Source organism: Dipteris shenzhenensis, chromosome 1 (assembly GCF_047967505.1).
Source record: "Dipteris shenzhenensis isolate YYH24624 ecotype China chromosome 1, Dip_SZ_1.0, whole genome shotgun sequence".
NCBI lineage: Eukaryota > Viridiplantae > Streptophyta > Polypodiopsida > Gleicheniales > Dipteridaceae > Dipteris > Dipteris shenzhenensis.
The window spans coordinates 34,031,583-34,055,637 of record NC_141596.1 but is presented as its reverse complement, the minus strand read 5'-3'; the positions used below and the strand labels follow the sequence as shown (position 1 = coordinate 34,055,637).

At 44.7% G+C, this 24,055-nt stretch overlaps 2 protein-coding genes across 4 annotated transcripts in view; both read right to left on the bottom strand.

Moving 5' to 3' along the window:
• FSD1 (Fe superoxide dismutase 1) overlaps nucleotides 1-23,082 on the bottom strand; it is a 37,247-nt gene extending 14,165 nt beyond the window's left edge. For 2 of the 3 annotated variants that reach the window (XM_087381566.1, XM_087381557.1), the window contains exons 1-5: nucleotides 23,003-23,082; nucleotides 22,780-22,863; nucleotides 22,468-22,656; nucleotides 22,014-22,185; nucleotides 21,794-21,888 (exon numbers count right to left, since the gene is read on the bottom strand). In XM_087381566.1, the coding sequence (XP_087237692.1) occupies nucleotides 21,794-21,888; nucleotides 22,014-22,185; nucleotides 22,468-22,656; nucleotides 22,780-22,863; nucleotides 23,003-23,068 (606 nt within the window). In that variant the 5' untranslated portion in view covers nucleotides 23,069-23,082. The remainder of the gene's footprint in view (nucleotides 1-21,793; nucleotides 21,889-22,013; nucleotides 22,186-22,467; nucleotides 22,657-22,779; nucleotides 22,864-23,002) is intronic. The other variant, XM_087381575.1, reaches the window with a different exon arrangement.
• Nucleotides 9,681-16,932, bottom strand: LOC147905735 (uncharacterized). Its single transcript, XM_087378558.1, has 2 exons — nucleotides 15,207-16,932; nucleotides 9,681-9,967 (listed from the first exon to the last, which is right to left on the bottom strand). Exons 1-2 carry the CDS (start codon nucleotides 16,930-16,932, stop codon nucleotides 9,681-9,683), a joined length of 2,013 nt encoding a protein of 670 aa, XP_087234684.1.
• Nucleotides 23,083-24,055: the final 973 nt, after the last annotated feature.

Here is a 24,055-nt window from a genome sequence, read left to right as displayed (position 1 = left end):
AAGTGGATTCAAATGCTTTACCGAGGTATAAGGCCAGATTGGTTGCCAAGGGATTTAAGCAGGAGAAGGGCATTGACTTTGATGAGATCTTTTCCCCTGTAGTCAAGATGACTACTTTGAGAGCAGTGTTAGCTCTTGTTGCTCATGACGACATGGATTTATGTCAGATGGATGTGAAGACAGCCTTTCTTCACGGAGATCTCCATGATGAGATCTATATGAGTCAGCCAGAGGGATATGCTGTTAAAGGGAAAGAGCAGCTTGTGTGTAAGCTCAAAAGGAGCTTGTATGGACTCAAGCAGGCACCAAGAGAATGGTACAAGAAGTTCGATGCCTTCATGCAGTCCCAAGGGTATCATAGGTGTGAGACCGATCATTGCTTGTTACACCAAACGGGCAAAGGATGGCAGTTTGATGCTACTCATTCTATATGTGAATGACATGCTTATTGCCAGTAAATCTCAGCATGAGATTAGTGCTTTGAAGAAACAACTGCATAAGTCTTTTGACATGAAAGACTTGGGTGATGCAAATCATATTCTTGGCATGCGTATTACTCGTGACAGGTCCAAGGGACTTTTGTTTCTGTCACAAAAAGAGTATATTGACAAAGTACTGCAGCGCTTTAAAATGGAGGGGGGGAAGTCTATTAGTACCCCGTTGCCTCCACATTTAAAACTCAGCAGTAAGGACAGCCCCAGATCAGATGATGATAAGGCTGAAATGGCCAAAGTTCCGTATGCATCTGCAGTTGGATCTTTGATGTATGCCATGGTTGCCACTCGTCCGGATATTGCTTTTGCGGTGGGAGTCATCAGCAGGTACATGGCAAATCCAGGCAAGCGGCACTGGGAAGCAGTGAAAGGTGTCTTGAGGTATCTCGAGGGTACCAAAGACTTGTGCATATGCTATGGTAGGCAGGATGCATTGGTGCATGGTTTTACAGATTCAGACTATGCAGGGAATAAGGATAACCGGAAGTCTACTACCGGTTACATTTTCACATTTGCAGGAGGTGCTATATCATGGGTGTCTCGGTTGCAGAAATGCGTTGCACTGTCAACCACAGAAGCTGAATATGTTGCAGCCACTGAGGCCTGCAAGAAAGCAATATGGCTTACTCGGCTGGTGGGAGATTTGGGCATTACAGGAGATATGCCAGTTTTGCATTGTGATAGTCAGAGTGCTATCATGTTGGCAAAGAATCCGGTCTTTCATCAGAAGACCAAGCACATTGAAGTGAAATATCATTTCATCAGGGAAGACAAGCGACTTGAGCTTGTGAAAGTGCATACTGATGATAATCCTGCAGATTTGCTCACTAAGAGCTTGCCTACAGAGCGGTTTGCACATTGCCGCCACATCATGGGATTAGGATGAGACCATTCTTATTTTATGGTCTTGTATACAGTAACTGTATATTGCTGTAATTTTTTATTCTTTTCTCCCCTTTAGGCACATTGGCCTTTGTTGGGGTAAAGGCACATTGCCAACCCTTCATTAAAAGATAGGACACCTATGACTGTCTTAAGACAGTCATAGGGTAAACCTAATCCTAATAAAACACAACTGAGTTTGTGGTGTGGCTCATCATTTCACACCCGCATTTTGAGTGTCTCTCACTCTCTTCCTCTTGCTCTCATTCCCCCTTCAGGGCCCTTCATCTCCACTGTCTTTAGGAAGGCCCAACTCAATTATGAATAGTTTCTCCTAGCCAGCCTTATGTTAAAAAAAGGACTGCAAACTATGGGACAACTTTGGAATAAAGAGCAGTTAAGATGGAAGACTTCGCAAGAAATTAGGAGGGAATTTGCTTTAACCAATCAGTGTTAGTTACTGATTATGAGCAGACTAGATCTTTGGTAAGGGAACACTTGTTAGAAAGGTGGCACTTTCTTGATCTATCATAGGGAATTTAGCTGGGTGGGGAGTACTTCTCTTCTTCCAATCCCTATCCCATCCTTTGTTGAGAATCTTTTCAGAACCCTTAATGCAAGGTGGCTACTTCAGGACAGCAGGGAGAAATGGTATGAAAGATTTAGGAAGATATGGAACAAGAAGGTCCCTGAAAAAATGCCATGTCTAGCTTGACTTATACTACATATAGCTATGTGGACTCATGCAAGGGGTCGCGGAATAGGGAGAGGAGATGGTAAATGCAGAAGATGCCCTAGTGTTATGGACGACATTTTCCATCGTTTTGTTGCTTGCTCACATGCTAGAAAAGTGTGCATATACATCTAGATAGAAATTGGGGAACCAATTAACTGGAAAGCTATTTATTGAGGGATGCCTTTCAGACCAAGCAGGAGCTTTGGTTCTAAATCAGGGCTCATGCTTGTGGTTCATTTGGATATCTACAAACAACTTCCAGTTTAAAGATGTTGTGATGCTTACTAATAATATGTTTATGTCATGGTGGGATAGGAGAAAAGGAGACTCGACTTCCAAATAGGTGCATATAATCTAGAACACACCAGGCTAAGTAAGGATCTTGCTGACCACATCAGCAGATGTAATTTGGATGATGATCATGATAAACCCCCTCAATACCTCCACAGGAAACCCCCTTCTCAGGGTGATGTTGCTCAAACCTCTGCTGAAGGTGTTGCTGCTCAGAACCCTGCTCCAGGTGCTGCTGCCCAGACCCCTGCTAAGTCCTCTTTTCAGGATGATTCTTCTCAAAGTCATTCTAGACAGGACATCTCTATTGACCCTGCACGAGGTGTTTCTTCTCAGTTTGCTACTACTGCCACTGCTCAGGTTCCTGATGTTTCTGATGATGCTGCACAGGGTTTTTCATTTCAGGTCCCCTCATGTCTATACAGGAGGGACTGAACTACCATCTTGGTCTTCTCCTTGCTGTCACTACTGAGTTACTGATGCTGTGCTCTGAATTTCTGTTTGATCTTACAACAGCTTATGGTATTAGCTGGACTTCAGTGATATCCTGACAAGGGTAACTCTTTGATGTACAAAGTTCTTTGATAATAATATAACTACTCTTCTTTTGACCAAAAAAAATCGTAGATATGTGCAAACCATGGTGTTATTCCTTTCTTCTCAAATCAATCCTCATACATATCAATTCAATTTCATTCATAAAGGGAGAAGATCCTTATTAGAAGAAAGATGTCTGTCCCAGTGTAACAACGGTGACATTTACTTAGTAATTTTTAGCTTAGAAATAAATAGTGCTTTAAGTAGGGTAATCCCAGTGTAACAACAGTGACATTTACTTAGTAATTTTTAGCTTAGAAATAAATAGTGCTTTAAGTAGGGTAATCCTTAAGTTGCCACGCGGCATCCTAAGATGGCTGTCCCATAATCAATGTTGTAAATGTTGCCAGGCCCAAACCTATAAAAGAGGGCGGGGGGGTGGGGGGGGGCCTTGCTGCTCCATGTATCCATTCTTGATTTGCAATTGGATACACTTCATTTCCAACTGAGCCTCCATGCTTTTGGCTGAGCTGAACTATAATCAACTAGGACTTGACCTCCTAACCAAGGAACTCACTTCCTAGCCTGTGCTTGTGCAGCCTCTCACATGCTGAAGGATCTACAGCTAAATTCAGGTTCTTTGTTGATCTTGCACATGAAATCCTATTGTTACTTGTTGTCCTGCACATCCATCATTTGCTGCTGTCCCTATACTAAGAAATTAGACCTAAACTAGCAGGCTGTAGGCTAATCTAGTTACATTGTTATCAGAGCCCTTCTCAAGGATTTTCGTGGGAGAAATCATACCATTTTGATTTGAAATTTGGAGCACATCATTTGTAGCCCAGGACCTACCTACCTACAAATTTTTGGCGTGGCCAGGTGTCCAGATTCTCAGATAGACACGTGGCAGCCCCAGATTTGCATGATTTTTGTACCATTCGTTCAGCGTGGCTTCTAGATCAAAAGCCCCCAATCACTTCAGTGAAATTCCAAGAATTGACCCATAATTTCCTTAGACTAGTAGGGAACCCACGCGATGCTGCAGGATTATATCTCCTCTCTCTCTCTCTCTCTCTCTCTCTCTCTCTCCATCTCCATCTCCATATATGTCACACTAAGAAGGAGGGAGCAACAGATCTGAAAGAATAGAAAGCCCATGAGATGAGCAAAGGACCCTTGTAGATGAATGGCACCAATTAGAGCATACCAACAGGGGGTTTCTTGAGTATCGATCCTCATCCTCTTTCCAAGAATTTGCCCTGGCCACATTGCATCCAAGTGGGGTTTCTTGAGTATAGATCCTCATCCTCATCCTCTTTCCAAGAATTAGCCATTACTATAGTTCTATCCTGAGTACTCAGAATGCCAAAGGTAATAGCCGTAGCTATAACTATAAATCTCAATAACACATGTAGCAACCTCTCATCAAAGCACACAAAGCTTGCTTGGAAGTTCTTCCAGTCTTCCAGTAGCATCTTCTGGAGGATTGATCATCATTTTTCATTACGCCTGCTTTCAGCTTTCGATGACTTGTTGTCTCTCCCATAGATCCTCCTTTGGAGTGCAAGCTCATCTCAGCTCATCCCATATCCTTTTTCCCATTGCAAGCTCTCTACCCATTTCGGCTTCCCCCTAGTGAGTATCCTTTCAAACCTGGCTATGGTGTCCTACTAACATAGAAACATTCTCGATATTGCAAATAAAAGAGGAGGATTGATCGTCCTTCAGTTGGCAAGCTATGGGGTGCTCTTGCTGAAAATTTATTTGGCAATTCTTGATCCAAATCAACAGCATGGACTGTAGCAATCACACATGAAGAGCAGAAGAGGGTCCAAAATAAGGATTGGCAGCTGCCTTTCTTATATCCATCTGCATCTCCGACGCTTCCCAACAGATTCCTTCACCACAGAGCCCCCCCAAAGCCCACCCGAAGCTATCCAAGACAGATGCCCCTACTAAACGAATATAATTACACACCTGAAAGAAGATTGTGCATAAGCCTATCTGATGGAGAAGGGAAGGGGCTTGAGCACAAGATTAGAATTGCAGTACTGTTGGAGTCTTCCTGTGCTACAGCCTAAAGTATTGCATCTTGAAAAATCTGTCGTCGTCTGCACAGAAACGGCAAAGAGGGACCAAGAATGAAGCATTGAAAATGCTAAGCTAGGTAGTAGTGGTCTACTTTTTGGTAGCTCAGATGATTGGTTTCATAATCTCCTAGCTGTATATTCTGTGTAGCCCAGAGGCATCTCACATTCTAAAGCAAAGGCAATCTACAACACCATGATGCAAAACAATTGTACAAAAAACCTGACGTCAACCCGTGATATATTGCCTACACGTGGCAACTCCTCTCTTCTCCATGCTTCCACATGTCTCTCCTTTTTTTTCCCTTGCCGTAGTTAATAGGTTAAAGATAAAATGGTGCAGGCAGACCCCTAATTCTCAAGCGATTTGGAGATTGGCTGATCCAAATAAAGCTTTTCCTGCATAATCTGAGTCGCCCCAGCTGATTACATCCCTGTACCACGTTTGAGCTCATACCATGGCCTATAGGGCATCACTCGAACCACCAAAGGATGGCCTACAATTCCCCCTCCATGGAATGGGCTGAAGTACTCTGGAAACGTCTTAAAATACCTGGTATTTTCTGGTCATGGTGGCACATGTTCATCCAAAAGGATATAGCCACCTATGAATGTACAAGGGATGTCAGATCATGTAACGAAAGGAACCAAGTGTAAAGCCTGTCGAAAGACTTCGAACTTGGGACGAGGAAGTGCCTTTGTAAACATATCTACTATGTTGTCCTCTATGGGAAGATAGGACAACTCTATGTCTCTTGCTGACAACCGCTCCCGAACATAATGATAGTGAACTTCAATATGCTTGGTGCGCGCATGAAACACTGGGTTACGCGCAATGGCCAAAGCACTCTGGCTGTCAGTGTAGACAATAGTGGAGGATGTCTGGCGAATACCAAGATCTGTAAGTAGCTGTCAAAGCCAAACACACTCTACTGTAGCGGTGAAAGCTGCCCTGTACTCAGCCTCACAACTAGATGTGGCAACTGTTGGTTGCTTCTTGCTGAGCCAAGAGATACATGAATTGCCAAGCAACAAACAATTGCCAGTATGTGACACTCTGGTGTCGGAACATCCTGCCCAGTCACTATCCGTGTAAGCATGCATGGTAAGTGAACCTTGATCACCATAGAAGAGGGCTAAATTCTGAGTGCCTCTGAGATATCTGAAGACTCTCTTCACTGCCTGCCAATGCTGTGAACTGGGCATGTGCATGAATCTGCTGAGCTGAGATATTGCATACTGTAAGTCAGGTCTGGTGTGACATAAATAAATAAGGCATCCAACAACCTGCTGATAAAGAGTGATATCACATGGTGGGCTCCCATCATGAGCTGAGAATTTGAAGCTAGGGTCCACTGGAGTAGAGATTGGCTTGCAATCCTCAAACTGAAAACGATCAAGGAGCTGTCCAATATACTTGGACTGAGACATCATGATACCCCCCTCAACATGAGCAAACTGAATGCCCAAATAATAATGGAGCTGTCCCATGTCTGACATGTCAAAAATCTGCTGCAAATCAGCCTTGAAAGCTGCAATTTGCTGAGTATCTGGGCCCGTGATGAGCATATCATCCACATATAAAATCAGCACTAAAAAATCAGATCCACTCCCGTGGACATAAAGAGTGGGTTCTGAGGGACTATTCTAAAAACCAAGGGATAGTAAGTGTGCATGAATTTTGGCATACCATGCCCTAGGTGCCTGCTTCAAACCATAAAGGGCTTTTCTAAGCCGGCATACCTTATTTTCAGAATTAACAACCTCAAAGCCAGGAGGTTGTGTGGCATAGACTTCTTCCTGCAACCCATGAAGAAAAGCAGTCTTGATGTCAAGTTGGTGCACTTGCCAATGATGATGGGCTGCAATGGCAATGACACATCTAATGGTAGTAATCCTGGATGTGGGAGCAAATGTCTCCTCAAAGTCAATGCCTTGTTGTTGGGCATACCCTTTTGCAACAAGATGGGCTTTGTATCGATCTATGCTGCCATCAGATTTCCTTTTTAATTTGTAGACCCACCTGGTTCCAATGGCATGCTTGCCTAGAGGGAGATCTACTAATTCCCATGTGTCATTTTTAGCAATGGAATGTAACTCAACTCTCATTGCATCCATCCACTCTTTGCTGTCAAAAGCATCTTGATGGCACAGAGGCTCTTCATTGCAAGCTATAGCAAGGAGTGCAAACTCAAGAAAGTGACCATGCTGTCTATTCCCTGATCTTGTCCGGGCAGCAAAAGGCTGATCTTGTTTGCTGTCCCTCAATGTATCAAGAAGCCATCTGGGAACTTGCCTTAGCTGTCTATTGACAGCTCTTTCTTCAATGATTGCATCATGAATAGTGGGATCATTTTGTGCTGGAAGAGAAACCTGCAAATTAGCATGAGGTAGTGGCTCATTATTGCTTGGTGGAGGGCCTGCAGGAGGCTCATGTTGCTGGTCAAAGTCCTCTTCTGAGGATGGCAGAGGTAACCAAGATTCAAAGGCATCAAACATGTCAACATCTGGCTTAGCTTTGCAGTCCACAAGAGGAGAAGCTGAATGTTCAGCAAAGATTACATCTCTACTGACAATAATCTTCCTAGTATTTGGTTGGTATAACCGATACCCTCTGCTCTCCTTGCTGTAACCAATAAATATGCATTTGATTGCCTTGTCATCAAGCTTATGTCTCAGCTGAGATGGTACATGATTATTGCTTGGTGGAGGGCCTGCAGGAGGCTCATGTTGCTGGTCAAAGTCCTCTTCTGCGGATGGTAGAGGTAACCAAGATTCAAAGGCATCAAACATGTCAACATCTGGCTTAGCTTTGCAGTCCACAAGAGGAGAAGCTGAATGTTCAGCAAAGATTACATCTCTACTGACAATAATCTTCCCAGTATTTGGTTGGTATAACCGATACCCTCTGCTCTCCTTGCTGTAACCAATAAATATGCATTTGATTGCCTTGTCATCAAGCTTATGTCTCAGCTGAGATGGTACATGAACATATGCAAGAGACCCAAAAACTCTCATGTGTGAAAGTGAAGGCTTCCTGCCTTTCCATGCTTCATAAGGTGTAATAGTCTGCAATGCCCGTGTAGGTGATCTATTCAGCACATAGTTGGCACACATCACTACATCAAGCCAAAATTTATTGGGCAAAGACTTGGCCTTAAGCATGCATCTGTCCATCTCCATTGTGGACCTGTTTTTCCTTTCAAAAACAGGATTCTGCTGAGGAGTGTAAGGAATAGTACATGAGTGAATAATGCCCCGTGAAGACAGAAAGGCATCAAACTCCTTTGACATATACTCTCCCTTCCTATCTGTGTTGAGGGTGACAAGCTTGCATCCTGATTCATTCTCAACCATATTCAGCCATCTCTGAAAGCATAAGAAAACTTCAGATTCGGCTTAGAAATCATCAATGAGAGTCATGAAATACTTGTATCCCCCAATGACATTTGTCCTCATTGGGCCACAGACATCACTGTGCACTCGCTGCAATTTCCTTTGTGAGAGTTTTGGACAATTCTTTTGAAAAGGAAATCGATCCATCTTACCCAAAAGACAACCCTCACACACATGTTTGGAAACTGTGTGAGTTTGAGGTACATCATTTGCCATCTACTGTGAATGTAGCTTTGCAAGAGCTCTATAATTAAGATGGCCCATTCTCTCATGCCAAGATGAGTTTCAGCAAGCTGTGAATCTGAAATAGCCAATGCTACAATAGAAAGTGCAGTTGAGTGATGATCAAGGTGATAAAGCCCCTTTTGCAAAGTGCCAGTGAGAACTATGGCATTGTCATCACGAAGATCATAAACTAGGCATCTGTAGCCATCAAAAATAACTCTGAAACCTGAAGTGGCAATTGCTGAAATTGAAAGCAACTTGACTTCAATTCCAGGCACAAAAAGAACATTTGTCAGAGTAACAGGATGGCTTGAAATGGATGTGAGCTGCACATCTCCAACTCCTTTTACAGCATATGAAGCATTATTAGCACATGTAACAGTCCCCCCTCGAGGTGCATCAGCGAAAGAATGAAACAACTGTCTGCAAGATGTGACATGCTTGGAAGCACCACTATTGAAGTACCAGGACTGAGCATCATTAGCAGTAAAGAATGCATCAGCTTTGGAGGGATCAAACGAGCAATGGACAGCCCATGCCCAATCATCCTGAAGAGCATGTGCATGTGAAGCATCTTCTGGCTCATGGGATTCAATAGCATGTGAGGCATTAACTGTCAATCCTGCTTTCTTTTTCTCTGAAGCAATGCGCTTCTTGCATTCTGAAATGTCATGTCCAAGCTTGCGACAATAGTTGCATCTTTTCTTCTTTGACTTATCTGCTGTATTTTTAGATGCATGGGAGAAATTGCAGCTGCTATGCGCAGATTTTGGCTTGCCCATAGGCTTGGAAGTAGAGTTATGGGAAACGGGGAAACGGAAACATTTCGGGATTTTTGAGAGCGGGTGAAACGAGGAAACGCCACGTCATTAAGGGGGTTTAGAGTAATGCATACACACATTTAGAAGTTTCTGGTCTGAAACGGTGTTGTCTGAGTGGCATTTTAGAATGCCAAATGTATCTCAATCTTTTGCGCCACCACTTTGCCGTGCGAGTCATTCGCCAAAGCTAATTCAGCTTGTGAGAAACTCATGGCGGAGATAAAAGGACTTTGTATAATGAAGAAACAATAATACGTGACAACCGTAAAGGTTTCAAGAACGACCCTGGAGAGGTAATAATCCAGTCATCAAGACGTTCTTGAAGCTCCAATGGTGGAATGGGCTCAGAAGGTTGAAGCATAGCTGTAATCTTTTGCCCAATGGATTTGTAATGCATATCAAGGTCAAATTTTGCAACAGCCAATGGAAAAGAAAGAGGAAACCCATCATCTTGGATGACATCTGCCACTGAGTGGATGCCTTTTAAACTGAGGTCTGAAACGTTTCAGACCCCCAGAAACGGCGCGTTTCGGGTCTGAAACGGCGTTTCAGATGCCGTTTCGGCGTTTCGGATCGCCGTTTCAGGTTTCGGGGCCGTTTCGTGTTTCGGGGGGTCTGGCACAGGGGAAACGCCGTTTCGGGCCTTCGTTGCGCCGTTTCGGCGTTTCAACGTAACTATGCTTGGAAGCCTTGCCTCTTCCTGTCTGCTGTGAAGCAAATGCATGATCAAGAATAATGGCTTGTCTATTAGCTCTACTTTGCTCTTCCTGCAAAAGCAAAGTAACTAGCTGATCAAAAGAATAGTGGTAGGGATTACCCATGGCCACTAATCGAAGGGTTGTAGCAAACCCTTGATATGTATCTGGCAGTCCATTCAATGTGGTACTAATAAGCTGTGAATTTGGCACCACCTCATCAATGTTGGCAAGCTGTTCCATGAGGTCCTTGACCTTTGTCACGTATGCATCCATAGAGTCACCTTACTGACTTCCTGTAATTGCCTTCTCAAATATGCAACATGAGCTTCATTGCGAATCGGATAGAGAGAAGCCAATTTATCCCAAGCATCCTTTGCTGTCCTGCAAGACCGGATGTGTGGAATAATGATTCTCTTGCATGATAAAGCAATACATGAATGTGCATTTGCATCTCTTGCATCCCATCTTGACTGTTCTTGAGTTAAAAGAGCAGCAGCAGGAGTGCTAGAGGAAGAGGCATCAGGAGCAGTACCCCCTGCAGAAGGACCAGCAGTAGAGGCAACCACTGTAGCATTGGCTGGCCTCAGATCAGCCCCAGAAACAATATTCCATAAATGCTTTGTAACTAGAATATGTTTCATGAGATAAGACCACATCGGATAGTTGGTGCCATCCAACTTATCATCTTCACGAAGAACAAAGACAAGGTTAGTTGCTTACCATGCCATGGCAGTAGAAAAACAAAGAAGGAAGGCATGGTTTGACAGAAACCTTAAGGATAAAGGAGATCAAAGAAGGTGACCTAGTTCTACTATATAATGCCAAAGTCCACAAGGGAAAACTCAAATATCTAGGTCAAGGGCCATATAGTCTCAAAAATATGAATTCATTTCAAGTTGTGCTGCTAGAAACACTAAACAGAGTCCAATTCACCACAACAATCAATGGGAGCCGACGGAAGCCCTACTATATCAACACGCAAGCCATCCCCAATAATAATGAAGATTTGGAAGCCCCAAATCTTTCCTAGCTAGCATTAGATACTATCACGAGCACTCACTCTTATATGTATGTTGTCGCACATATAGGTAGGTTCAATCGACTTCAACCTAGGGCTCAGTGGTGATGACTGAGTTCGAGCTGTCCTACAAACTCCCTAGCAAATTAAGCATAAAGTAGAATTCCCACCTCACCACAAGGTTTGAGGACCACAAATAAAATGTACAAATAAAAGCCCCAAGAGATACTTGCTTTGAGGGATATTTGCTGTTTTTATACTGTTGTCTATTCTAACAGATCACCTACTGGTTTGACCTATCGCCTTAATTTTGAGGTAGTTTTCGGATCTTTGTTGGTGTAGTGAAGGTGAATGGGGAAGTGAGAGAAAGCCACGGAAGGCAGGGGGAGATAGAGAAGGAATAGGGGAGGGAAGTAGAGAGAACAAGAATGGAAGTACACAAGTGATGAAGGAAGCAAGGAGAAGTGGATTAGACGTCAAATCAATAGCCCCTTACAATCCTTTTGGGTTGACTTATATAGTCCCCCCACAGTTCCCACATTTCCCTACTATTCTCCCATCTATTTTCCCCTTAAAATCCATCTTTTTCCCACCTTCATTACAGCAATCCCTTCCCAAAGAATTTTGCCCTCAAAATTTCCAAGAGGCTGCCCTGCACAATGCTCTCAGGTTGCCAAGAATTCTCATCTTCCGTTAAACCTTTCCATTTGATGAGGTATTCTGTGTAGGCTTTGTTCCTGAGTACATGATCTCTGAAGCCCTTGATTTGCTCCGGCACATAGATTATGTGGCCCTCTTCATCCATAGGAGGCAACTCAAGAAGAACCTGGACATGCTGTCCGACATGTGGTTTCAGCAAGGATACATGGAAAACATTATGGATCTTGGAGGTACTGGGTAGTTCCAACTGATATGCTACCTGCCCAACTTTGCGGATGATTTTGTAGGGGCCATAATACCTGTGGGCAAGCTTTGTGTTGGTATTATCTTTCAGCAAGGAATATCGATTCTTATGGAGACGTAAATGCACATAATCCCCTTCTTCAAAAGATAAGTACCTCCTTTGTTCATCCGCATACTTCTTCTGCTTGGCTTGGGCATCCTGCATATTCCTCTTAGCCAACTGCAGAAGGGCATCCATACTCTCCAAATCATTCCTTGCTTGCTGATTTTTCACAGCCAAGTCTGCAACCCTGGAAGGCATTCCCACTTTGCATCCATACATAGCCTCGAATGGACTCATGCCAATAGAGAGGTGTTTGGTGCTGTTGTAGCAAAATTCAGCCAATGGTAACCATTTGTCCCAAGACTTCTGCGTGTCATGACAGTAATGCCTTAGATAACTCCTCCAACCACTTGTTCACCCTCTCTGATCGTCCATCCATCTGTGGATGATAAGTAGTACTAGGCGCAAGGGAAGTACCAACTGCAGTGAATAACTCCTGCCAAAAGTGACCCATAAATTTAGCATCCCTGTCACTGACAATCTCCTGAGGAAAACCATGGTGCTTGAACACATACTCAATGAATTGCCAGGCAACCTGTGAAGTGGAGTACCAAGTCCTAGTCGGTATGAAATGGGCCTGCTTAGTCATCCTGTCAACCACCACAAATATGCTATCCCAACCCTTATCTGTAGAAGGCAAGCCTGTAATGAAGTCCATGGCAATGTGAGTCCATTTGCCTTCAGGAATGGGTAGCGGTTGCAGAAGGCCTGCGGGTAACCGGCTGTCCACTTTATTTTGTTGGCAGGGCAAACATTCACTGACAAACTTAACCACATCTCGCCACAAACCATCCCAAATAAAGCTCTCCTTGACTTTTTCATATGTTTTTGTGATACCCGTATGCCCTGACATAGGGGATGAGTGCATTTCCTGTAATACCATCAACCTGTACTTGGAGTCTGGCACAAGATAAATTCTGTCCCTGCACCATAACAGTCCGTTGCGGAGCTGAAATCGAACATGTCCTTGGCTGGACGGACTCTGTAACTCCACAAAAATAGGGGCTGCATCAGAATTTTGCATGTATTCCTCCTGAATCCCAAGTATCCACTCCTGATGAAGCGTGGAAATGGCAGACAGTTTGCATGACCACATCCTGGACAAGGCATCAGCAACCACATTCTCTTTCCCCTTTCTATATTCAATGTCAAAATCATAGGACTGAACTGCAGCCAGCCATCTCTTCTGCTTCATGGATAAATTAGGCTGCGTTAAGAAGTACTTGAGTGTCCTGTGATCTGTTTTGACCTTAATCTTGCTACCATACAGGTAGTGGTGCCATTTTGCAAAAGCATGCAAGATTGCCAGCATCTCTTGATCATAAACATGATAATTCATTTCCCTGGCATTAAACTTCCTGCTCTCAAAAGCAATCACACCATGCTCTTGTTTTAGGACAGCCCCTAAACCTTTGCCACTGGCATCCGTCTCAATAATGAAAGACCGTGAGAAATCAGGGCACACCAATACAGGTGCATTGCTAAGGGCATCCTTGAGGTTATCAAAGCTGAGTTGTGCTGCTTCTGACCATTGGAAGGCATCCTTTTTCAGCAAATCAGTGAGAGGGGCAGCCCTTTTGGCGAAGTGCCTAATGAATCTCCTGTAAAAAGAAGCAAGACCCAAGAAACCTCTGAGCTGCGTGGTATTTTGTGGCTGCGGCCACTCCTTAATGCATTTCACCTTAGCTGGGTCTACCCTGATTCCGTGCCTGCTTACAACATGACCAAGATATTCAACCTCCTCTGCCATAAATGTGCACTTGCTGGCCTTGGCATAAAGCTGATGCATCCTCAAGATTTCTAGCACTTGTCGGACATGGTCAATGTGTTCCTGTGCATCCTTACTATAAATGAGAATGTCATCGAAAAATACCAGCACACATTTGAAAAGAAGGTGGTGTAAGATCTTGTTCATGAGTGCCTGGAAGGTGGCTGGTGCATTACTCAAACCAAAAGGCATCACCTTGAACTCATATAATCCTCTTTCTGTACGAAAGGCAGTCTTATGCTCATCACCCTCTTTCATCCTGATCTGATGGTAAACCTGACCTCAAATCAATCTTCGTGAAATATTGAGCACCCTTGAGTTCATCCAGCAGGTCATCAATCCTCGGAATAGGAAACCTGTTCTTAATGGTGGTCTTATTCAATTCTCTGTAATCAATGCACATACGAAAAGAGCCATCCTTCTTCTTTACCAGGAGTACTGGAGATGCAAAAGGCGAGGTGCTATGATCAATGAAGTTCTTCTCAAGTAAATCCTGCACCTGTGTTGCCACTTCTTCCCGTTCAACCTTAGAAAGTCGATACGGGGCCTTGTTTATTGGTTTACTGCCATGTTCCAGAACTATGGCATGATCAACATCTCTTTTTGGGGGCAACTGAGATGGCATATCAGCAAACACATCCCCAAATTCTAAGAGCAATTTCTGCATTTCACAATTATCCACATGGGGAATACCACCCTCCTGAGGTACAGAGACATTCAATGCATAAATGGCACTTTCATTCTTGAGCTCCCTAGCTAGCTGCCTTGCTGAAATGACCTGTAATTTCTAATTCACAATGCCCTGCAATGTAACAATTCTACCCTTGTGGCAAAACTCAAGAGATAAAGCATTCAAATCTATACTAGGACAGCATCTATGGGCCCCATATCCAATGCCAAAAGATCACCTGCAAACTCATAATGATCAGAAAACTTGATCCTGGCATCCTGGCAACAATGTCTGCTGATCATGTGCTGTCCATTCACGATCTCCACTTTCAGACCATGGTCTATCTCTGTAGCAACTAATCCCAATCTTTGCAATGTTCTACAATTAATGAAACTGTGAGTGCTGCCACTGTCTACCAATACATGGACAGATCTGCCATTAATCATTCCCTTCAACCTGATTGTGTCAGCACTTTTGGCACCCATCAAGGCATGTAGTGAGATGGTATACAGTGTAGACTGGGCATCCCAATAAATCTCATCATCATCCACAGGAACATTACCATTAGCATCACCTCTGACATGAAAAGGCATTGTAGGTTGATGCTCCAACACAGAGAGTGTTGGCTTACGGCCTTTCCTGCTACATGTAGGCTGAATATCAATCTCATGCATCACATGAGAGGTTTGCTCAATAGCCCCACCCGGATCAAAAGGAAAAACAGTCCCCTTTGTGGCATCTGTGTCAGGAGACTCATCTGCATCATGAGCTCCTGTCAATTCCTCATGAGAGACATCATGGGGGTCTGCTACATCAGCCACTTCATCATCATCAGATAATTCAATTATCATGCTGAGTTTGGCTGAGCTGACATTCTTCATTTTGCACACATCTCGGTGCTCAGGTGTCCATTTCTCTCCACACCTAAAGCATAAATTTGCCTTCTTCCTACTGTCCATTATGGCTCTGGAATGTTGTTTAACTTCTGATTTGCCAAAACCAGCACTGGTTTTGACACCTGTCTTTGCATCCATGGGCCTGTATGGCTTTGCATATGGCATCTTACTTCCAGAAACCGTTGGATATCGTGGGAAGGAAGCAGCTGCTGGTTTCTTATCAATCCAATCAGCAGAATTTGTCTTCCTGTCAGCATCATAAGCAGTACCATAGAAGCTATGTGACACATGCTTGTACTTGCCAGCATATTTTGGCTCAAACACCTCAGCAAGCTGGGCTGCTCGCTCAATGGTTAGAGGATTGTGAGCTCTCACATCAGCAGCTAGAGAGGGATCTAAGCCTTGTATAAAACGCAGCAACTTCCCTTTCTCAGAAATATCCTGTACAAACAAAGAAAGTCTCCAAAAACGCTGCAAGTACTCCTGGACCGTACCTGTCTGTGACAGTGCATAGAATTCAGCAAGGTACTGTTCAAGGATCAGGGCCGAGACGAAGGTCGTGACCATAAGCTCCTTGAACTGTTTCCAGGTGGTAGGCTTCTGAGGTGACTCTCGCATGTAACGCCACCATGTATGTGCATAATCCTGTAAATGCATGCCAACAAAAATGATCCTCTCCTCATCATTCTTAGGGTAGAAGCGGAAATAATCTTCAAGCTTCGTGAGCCACTCCTCCAACTCATTGGGAGTGCGAGTGTCACCCTTAAACTTATGCACAGAGATTTTATCTTTCACATCTTTGGCTGCGTTATTCCTATAGTGACTACCAGCATACTCACGCTTGAAGCTCACATACTGTGAAAAGGGCATCTCATTACGAACATCCTCAGGCAATGCCCTATATGAACATAAGGCATCTGAAAGCATATCATCCATGTTTGCATGCTGCCCACTTCCAGCATCATGCTGGTTAGGAGAACCACTCCCCTGATGCATAAAGTGCGTCTGACTGAAAGCATTACCTCCCTGATACGCAGGCTGAGTCTGACTGAATGTATTAACAGGAGGTGTCATCGAAGCATGCAATCCCTGCTGAGTCTGCCTGCCATAAACATCTCGATGGGTGGGTGGCATAGAAAAAGGTTGAGAAGAGGACTCGCCCCTCTCCCAACTGCCCTGAAACCCAACACCCAATCCAGGCATGCTCGCCGTTGGCAAAAATGTGCCAATGGGCCGGCCCAAAATGGACGGCTCAGCCAATGAAATATGCGAGCCAAATGGAGGCCTGGAATCAATAAGAGAAGTGCTCGGCGGCACGGGCAAGGCATCACCAGAATCAACATAATCCCCATGCTGGGGTGCATGCATAGAACCAACATCATAAGTGCGACGGCCATCAGCCATAAATCCCTTGTGTGGGTCAAGAAAATCACCCTGGCTATCCGACTGATCCCCGTGCTGGGGTGCGGGCTGCTTACCCTTATCGTGCATACTGATGGCGGTAGTGATCTGTTGCCCAATGTTCTTACCCATCTGGGTGATAGCTATATCGTGCATAGCCATAGCAGTGGTGAGCTGCTGCCCCAACTGCTGACCCATCTGCTGAAAAGCCCCCTGAAGCATCAAGTCCAATGCATCTAGAAATTGTGTGTCGGTAAGCATAGCAGAAACTGGCTGTGAAGGAGATGCACCCTCTGTGACCGGCATCTGCTCCTGCTGAGCAACATCGTCACCGTGCTGAGATGACTCATCCGACCGGGGTGCACGCCTGGGTGCCATGAATGACACGAGGAAAATGTGCCAAGTGTCGAAGGCTCGATGTAGAGGCTGAAGAGGTGTCAGTAGCAGTCATTGAAGAGGTTCGAAGAAAGCTCGGTGAAGAAGGGCTGGAAACGGGGCTCAAAATGAGCCATGAAGGTGGCTAAGAAAGGCCCAGAATAGGGCTGTAGGAGTACCCTAAATGAGGTTTTTTTTTTTTTTTTTTTAAGTACAGCTCAAGACCTTTAGGACTGTTAGGACAGTGTCTTAGGCCAACCTAACCCAACCTTTAACCTTAGTTAGCACTAACCTAACCTAGACCCAAACTAACTAAACCTTAGCTAACCATACCTACTAACCTAACGTGACCTGGACTAACCCTAGTTAAGACCTTAGACTAAAGTCTAAGGTAGATAAGGAAAAGAAAGGCGGGCAGCAGCGGCGAGGCGACGTAGCGGGCTGAGCAGAAATGCGGCGCGGCGACAAGTCATGGGAGGAGGACGACGGGTCAGTTGTCGACGGAGGCAGATGGACAGATGAAAAAAATCTCGGGAGGAGGAGGAGGACAACGAATCGATCGACGGAGGCAGATGGATAGACGTCGAGGACAGGATCATTGAAGGCAACGGGGGACTGTCGCGACGGCTAGCTCATGGCGTGGGCTTCGAGCACGTCTGCACGTCCTAGGTTGCATGTCTGCACGAAAGGGTCTTAGGAAAGGTGCCGTGTCCTGAGCAGGTCGGAAGCTGCCAAGCGACGTAGTCTAAAACCAGACGTAGGAGCATCCGAATATCAGTCAACGTGGAATTGCTTTGGTCGGACAGTTCTATGCTCCCATTGTGGTAGCCAGCTCTGACGGGTAGCATTGCTTAGGCGTTCGTGAACCAGGCCGAAGGAATCCATCCTTCCATCAAGATGTCCGCCCACAAGTGAACGATACTATAGTGTAGAAGCTGGTTGCCGCCAGTCACAAAAACTAGCGACGACCTCTTTTAGCATGACGAACAGGCTGATTTATGAATCGGAATGGAAGCAAGAGGTGCCAGATTCGTGCTCTGATACCAATGTAGTGAAGGTGAATGGGGAAGTGAGAGAAAGCCACGGAAGGCAGGGGGAGATAGAGAAGGAATAGGGGAGGGAAGTAGAGAGAACAAGAATGGAAGTACACAAGTGATGAAGGAAGCAAGGAGAAGTGGATTAGACGTCAAATCAATAGCCCCTTACAATCCTTTTGGGTTGACTTATATAGTCCCCCCACAGTTCCCACATTTCCCTACTATTCTCCCATCTATTTTCCCCTTAAATCCATCTTTTTCCCACCTTCATTACAGTTGGCCCATCTTAGGGAGGTATTGTCTTGCTAGCCTGGCCAGTTTCTGTCAGTAAATACTCAGCTTCAAGTCGTTTTCGAGCCAAACAGCAATTAAATCAACTCCAATTTTTCAATTTACGCCTGCCCTGTTCAGGTCATGCATTGGGAGTGGTGCTGCATTCTGAACATAAGTTTTCTGATTTGATTTGACTTTAGAGGCACTTTTCACAGTGCTTTCTTTGAGCCGAGCATGGTCTTGTTTAGGGCAGGTTTGATACTCTTTGCTACTGTACACAAAATCCATTTTCTCAATTCAAAAATCGGTATTTTCAGGTTGCATTTCCCTAGCCAAGCCGATAAGGGTAAAAACGCTGCTTCCATTCTAGAATGTGGATAGTCGATGTAAATGCCTTGTGTCCCAATGGGACTGAGAGAGAGACGAAGGGGTCTGATAAGCATTCCTCTAATGAATGGACTTAAGAGGATGCTGCCCGAAGAAATAGAAGAGCTGCTGAGCACCCCTCTACTGAATGTATTGATTGGGATGCTGCCTGAAAGGACTATGAGATGTCCGGAACTGCTAAAAACAACTCAACTGCAATGACTAACTGTTATGCCTCTTGAAAGGACTCAGCAATGGATGGCATAGCTTCTTCCCGAAGGGATACTGTGACTTAGCCTGTCCCCCTGAGTTACTGAGAAAGGACTAAAACTGATGAGCACACCTCTAATGAATCAACCCAACTGTTGTCATCAGCAGGTGTAGACACTAGTCAATGCTACTACTGGTGGCTCGAGATCTGATGAAGAGGAAAGAACTGTACGACTAACCTCCCGAAGTGAAGGACACAATATTGGTAAGGTGTCGTCAACCTCTTGCCTGACTAGTACTACAACTACTACCTCCCTAAAGACCGAAGGGGAACTGTGGAGGGAATTGCATGACTATCCTCACTGACTGCTGAGGGATCGTCAACCTCCGTACAACTGATAGCTACACGTGCTACTCCAACCGTGAGGGTGCTCACTCTCGCTAGGCCTAAAACTGGTCTGGCAGACTCCTGAGATACCCCTTCCTGTTGAGCACTAAGACCAGTACTGAGCCCACTAATCCTGAACACTCCTGATGAGAAGGTGAAATGTGAGACATCGCAACTAAAGCTGATGTGGCCAACGGAGCTCCAAGGGTGGAAGACCCATAGGAATTGACTGTAGTTGATGAAAAAGCATGATGGATGGAAGACCCGTCTATTGAAGCTGGGGTGTCCCCTTCAGTGGAAGTACTAAGAGAACTAACTGTGGGAACTAGACTACCCCCTCGAGCGGTGGAGCCAATCTCATCTACTCCAACTGCTAATGGGTCTGAGATGCCTCCAAGAAAGGAGACCCATCACAAATAACTGTGAAAGCACTATGCTACCTGATAAAGCTGATCTAGCTGACTATGTGATAACTGTGAAAGCACTATGCTCCCCTGATAAAGCTGATCTAGCTGACTAAGCTCACAGGGTGGAAGACCCAGAGGAACAAACTGGACATAACAAAGCTGCTGGATGAGTGAAAACCCATCCGAGCTAATTGTACTGAATGAATGATCCCCTCGTGGGAACCCAAGCTGTTGAAACTAGATGATCCCCATGGGTGGTAGACCCAAGAGAATAAGCTGCTGAGACTGCATGATCCCCATGGGTGGTAGACCCACGAGGCTCATCATCTGGGCATGCTAACTGAGTTGAGATGGCCCCAAGGATGGAAGACCCCTGGGAGCTAGCTGTGGAAATGGCTGCAGTAACCTCATGGATAGAAGACACTGAGGAACTGCATGCACCTACTGTGGAAACTAAATGGTCCCCCGGACTGGTAGACCCAAGAGAAGCCAATTTCTAAACTGCTGAAGAATAGACACTGAACTGTGCTCTGAGATGGAAGACTCCTGAGCAGATAAAGAACCACATGTAGGACGAAGAACTGTCTATGGGTATCGCAGGAGGATAGTCCACTACACTAGGCTCTAGGGTGGAAGACCCATGACTGGATGATGGACTCACACTGGTAGCTGCTAATTGGGAGAGGAACTGTGAGCAGACCGGGAGAAACTGTTGATGCTGTAAAAGCACCTCCTCTCAATCTCACCTGCGCTGGACCTCCAATGCTGCTAAGTCGGCACGACGTCTGGCCCGATGCACGGCCACCTCAAGGGGTTCCTGTTCTATCAGAAGCTGGAAATGTTCCAATGTTGTTGCATCCTCCATTGTCTTCTTTTCATGCTCATACAAGAGCTGAAGCTGGAGCCGATTCTACTCAAGGACGCGCTGAAAGCTCGCATGAGAGCTGCTATACTGGATGGGTCCATGGTGGAAGGCTGGTAGGCCCATCAACAGCTGCGACAATGACTACAAGAGAAAAAAAAAATTTTCCCATAACCTTGTCGCAAGGTGTAAACGCACACAAGTGAAGACGAGAGCCAACTCGATGCACGATGGAGGGAGGGAGGGAGCTAATGAGCTCCCTCCTCTGCTGACAAAGTCCCCATTACTGAGCTTTCCTGCCAAGACTCCCTCCAAACTCTTCATATCAGAAGAAACCATGCTGCTCTGATACCACAATTGTATCCTTCAGACACGTTTGCGCAGGCATGCATGCATATATGTATGTTTGTATGTATGTAGGTATGTATGTACACATTTGTCTATACATGTATCTACAAGGCGTTCATGTATCGTATGTATGTATGTATGTACGTATAGCATATATCTTAGGTGGCTTCATTACTTCATACACACACACATACCCACACTCGTAGCAACAATCCATGGGATAGACTCGCCTTTATATGCACAGCGAGTGTAAACAGAGTGATAAATCTTTATTATCAAAGGACATCTTCACATTTCAAAGGGTTGTGGTCGAAGTATTTATCCTTTTCCCTCGTTCCAATCCTGTGTCAAAAAGGAGGATTTGGTGGTGCAAATGATGCACCTTTATAAATGCTACAGGAAATGCTCCTAATATTGTCCACAGACAATTGTAACTTTTGACCAATGGAGGAAATGTGTTTGAGCTTCTAGACAATACCTGGAATATACATCTTTAAGACAAGCTCAGATGCTTCCATAGCAGTTCACCGAAAACATAAAACTAGTATAACCTGGTACAGAACATTAGCCTTATTTGGAAGCATGTCATGGTACTCACGATGTGGCCCAACAGAAGAGGGTTTAGAGCGTTGGGAGTCTTCTCAACGACCAGTTTCGCAAACTTCCGCTCAAGCATGGCATCGGCACTCTTGGCTGCAAAACAAGACATTGATAACGATGGTTTTCAAAGGCACACTTTGCCCCTCCCATCCATGAGATAGCCACTTGGAAAGAAACGTAATACCAGACACAACGTAAATAAGAACTGGAACACTTACCTACCAGCCAGGCCCAACCAGAGCCAAATTGCGTGGCAGCAGCCTGCTTGAACTCCTCCACAAAAGCGTCAAATGAATCAAAATCTCTTTCAATCAACTTAAGCAATTCTCCATCAGGCTTTTTCCCCCCTCCAGGTCTCATGGAATCCCAAAAGAAATCATGATTCCACGCCTGAAAGGCCATGTTCCCAGCAATCTATTAATACACCTCCCCAGATCCTTAAAACCGCATCTAATTTTTAGGTCTTCATCTATAACTAAGCTTGTCATAGGTGCACGCCAACGATTCAACATCAAATGAACCATAGCAGAGTCTTTCCTTTCCATGCCAAGTATCAGTCTACCCTTTACAAAGAAATGGCGTATAATACTATCATTAGCTCATTCCTTGCAGGTATGACTACGCACATCACAATTTCATCCTTGGAGGCCTAGGTTATCGAGAAAAAAGCACCTGGCCGGCATTGTTGAAATAAGGAGCAGGGTTTCCATTGTTGTAGCCTAGTTTCACAATTTCTTCGAGTGTCTTGCCCTCCAAGTTTGAGTCCTGAATCTGCTTATTTAAATTATTCACGTACGCTCGATGATGCTGACCCCAATGGTAGTCCAAGGTTTGTTTACTCATGTAAGGCTCAAGCGCGTTCTGCAAACCATTTATGGGTAGAATGAAAAATATAAGCCATCAGGAAACACACAAAGAATCCGTCCTCTTTGAAGATATAAACGAAGAGACTTCATAAAACAAGAATCAATGTAAGAACTTCACCAGTTCATAAGGTGGCGGTCTCAATTCAAACGCAGCAACAACAACAAGGCTTCTGTGTGCAGCATTAACCTTTGTCTGAGCAGCCTATGACATGAGGCAAGTTAGCTAAATGACAGTGTGAACATTAAGAAGAAGCATTACAAACTGCTTCTATAATTTGTATTCTAAAGGCTTACTACAGTCACAAACTGTAGAGGTCGAAACTTTAGGAAACACCGCTTACACCAGATATAGATGGAAAATTCTGAGACGCAGGAAGGAAACTGAGGCACGGCAAAGCCAAGGCCATGGCCTCCAAGCAAATCTGAGACACTCTCCGTCGCAAAGCTTTTAGTGTATTTTTGTGTGCTAAGCCTCAATTGCCACGTGGACCCACGTAGGACCAACGTAGGATGTGCCACGTAGATCCACGTTGGCAGTTGGTTTCCTCCCTAGAGCCTGGCACTAGTACATCTTATGTTGTCATCCTTTTGTAATCCTAGCATTCCTATAAGGGTAGGTTCACACCACCCGCCCCGCTAGGGTAGTGTGAAAAAATATCCACCGGGCAAGTTATAAAGAAAACGAGCAAATTAATTGCAGTAACATTTCATTGGCTTGGTGGTAGAGTAAAACTGTCTAGGCCCCGCGTCTGGGGTTCAAGACCCATAGAGAAGCCCGCAATGATGATTCGTCCAGGAGAGAGAGCGCCCCTTTCTTTTCATTTTCGAAGTCATCCAGACGAGTGGTCTAAACCCCCCCTAAATAGACATAGTACTAGTACTACAGCAGTACACCATTATGTTGTAGTACATACTCTACACCCTTTTGCACAATGTCAAGGATTAGAAAGGACTAGAAATAATACTTCACTGAAATTCATGCAAAATATGGAAGAAAAACGATTTTGTTGAAGAATCCACTTTCGTATAAAGAAGTACTAATTAATATCACTCCTTGATGTTGGTAATCACTCAAGGGAGGTAAATATTGTGTCTCTTTAATGCAAGGTACTTACTACTAAGCTATAGAGTAGTATAGCTAATCTAAAGATAACTATAATATTATAATGGCCCCTCCTCCCCCTTTGCATGTCCTTTTCTCTTTAATGCCCCTTCATAAGTGGTACTCTCTTCCTCGACTTTTCCTCCCCCGATTATCATTACAAAGCCTTTTTAAAGGCCTCCTCCCACCTGCTCCTACTCACGACAATACTCCTACAGCCCGGCTGCCCACCCACTGCCTACTACTACTATCCCGTTGCTTACTACACCCTAGCTATCCTGCTACCTACACA

Bases quoted from the DNA above. Each gene is read 5' to 3' on its own strand.
- LOC147905735 (XM_087378558.1), bottom strand. From the start codon at position 16,932: ATGGCTGATGGCCGTCGCACTTATGATGTTGGTTCTATGCATGCACCC. The intron at 9,968-15,206 runs GTGATGCTAATG...GAAACGTTTCAG, and splicing joins AATGCCTTTTCATGTCAGAG to ACCTCAGTTTAAAAGGCATC.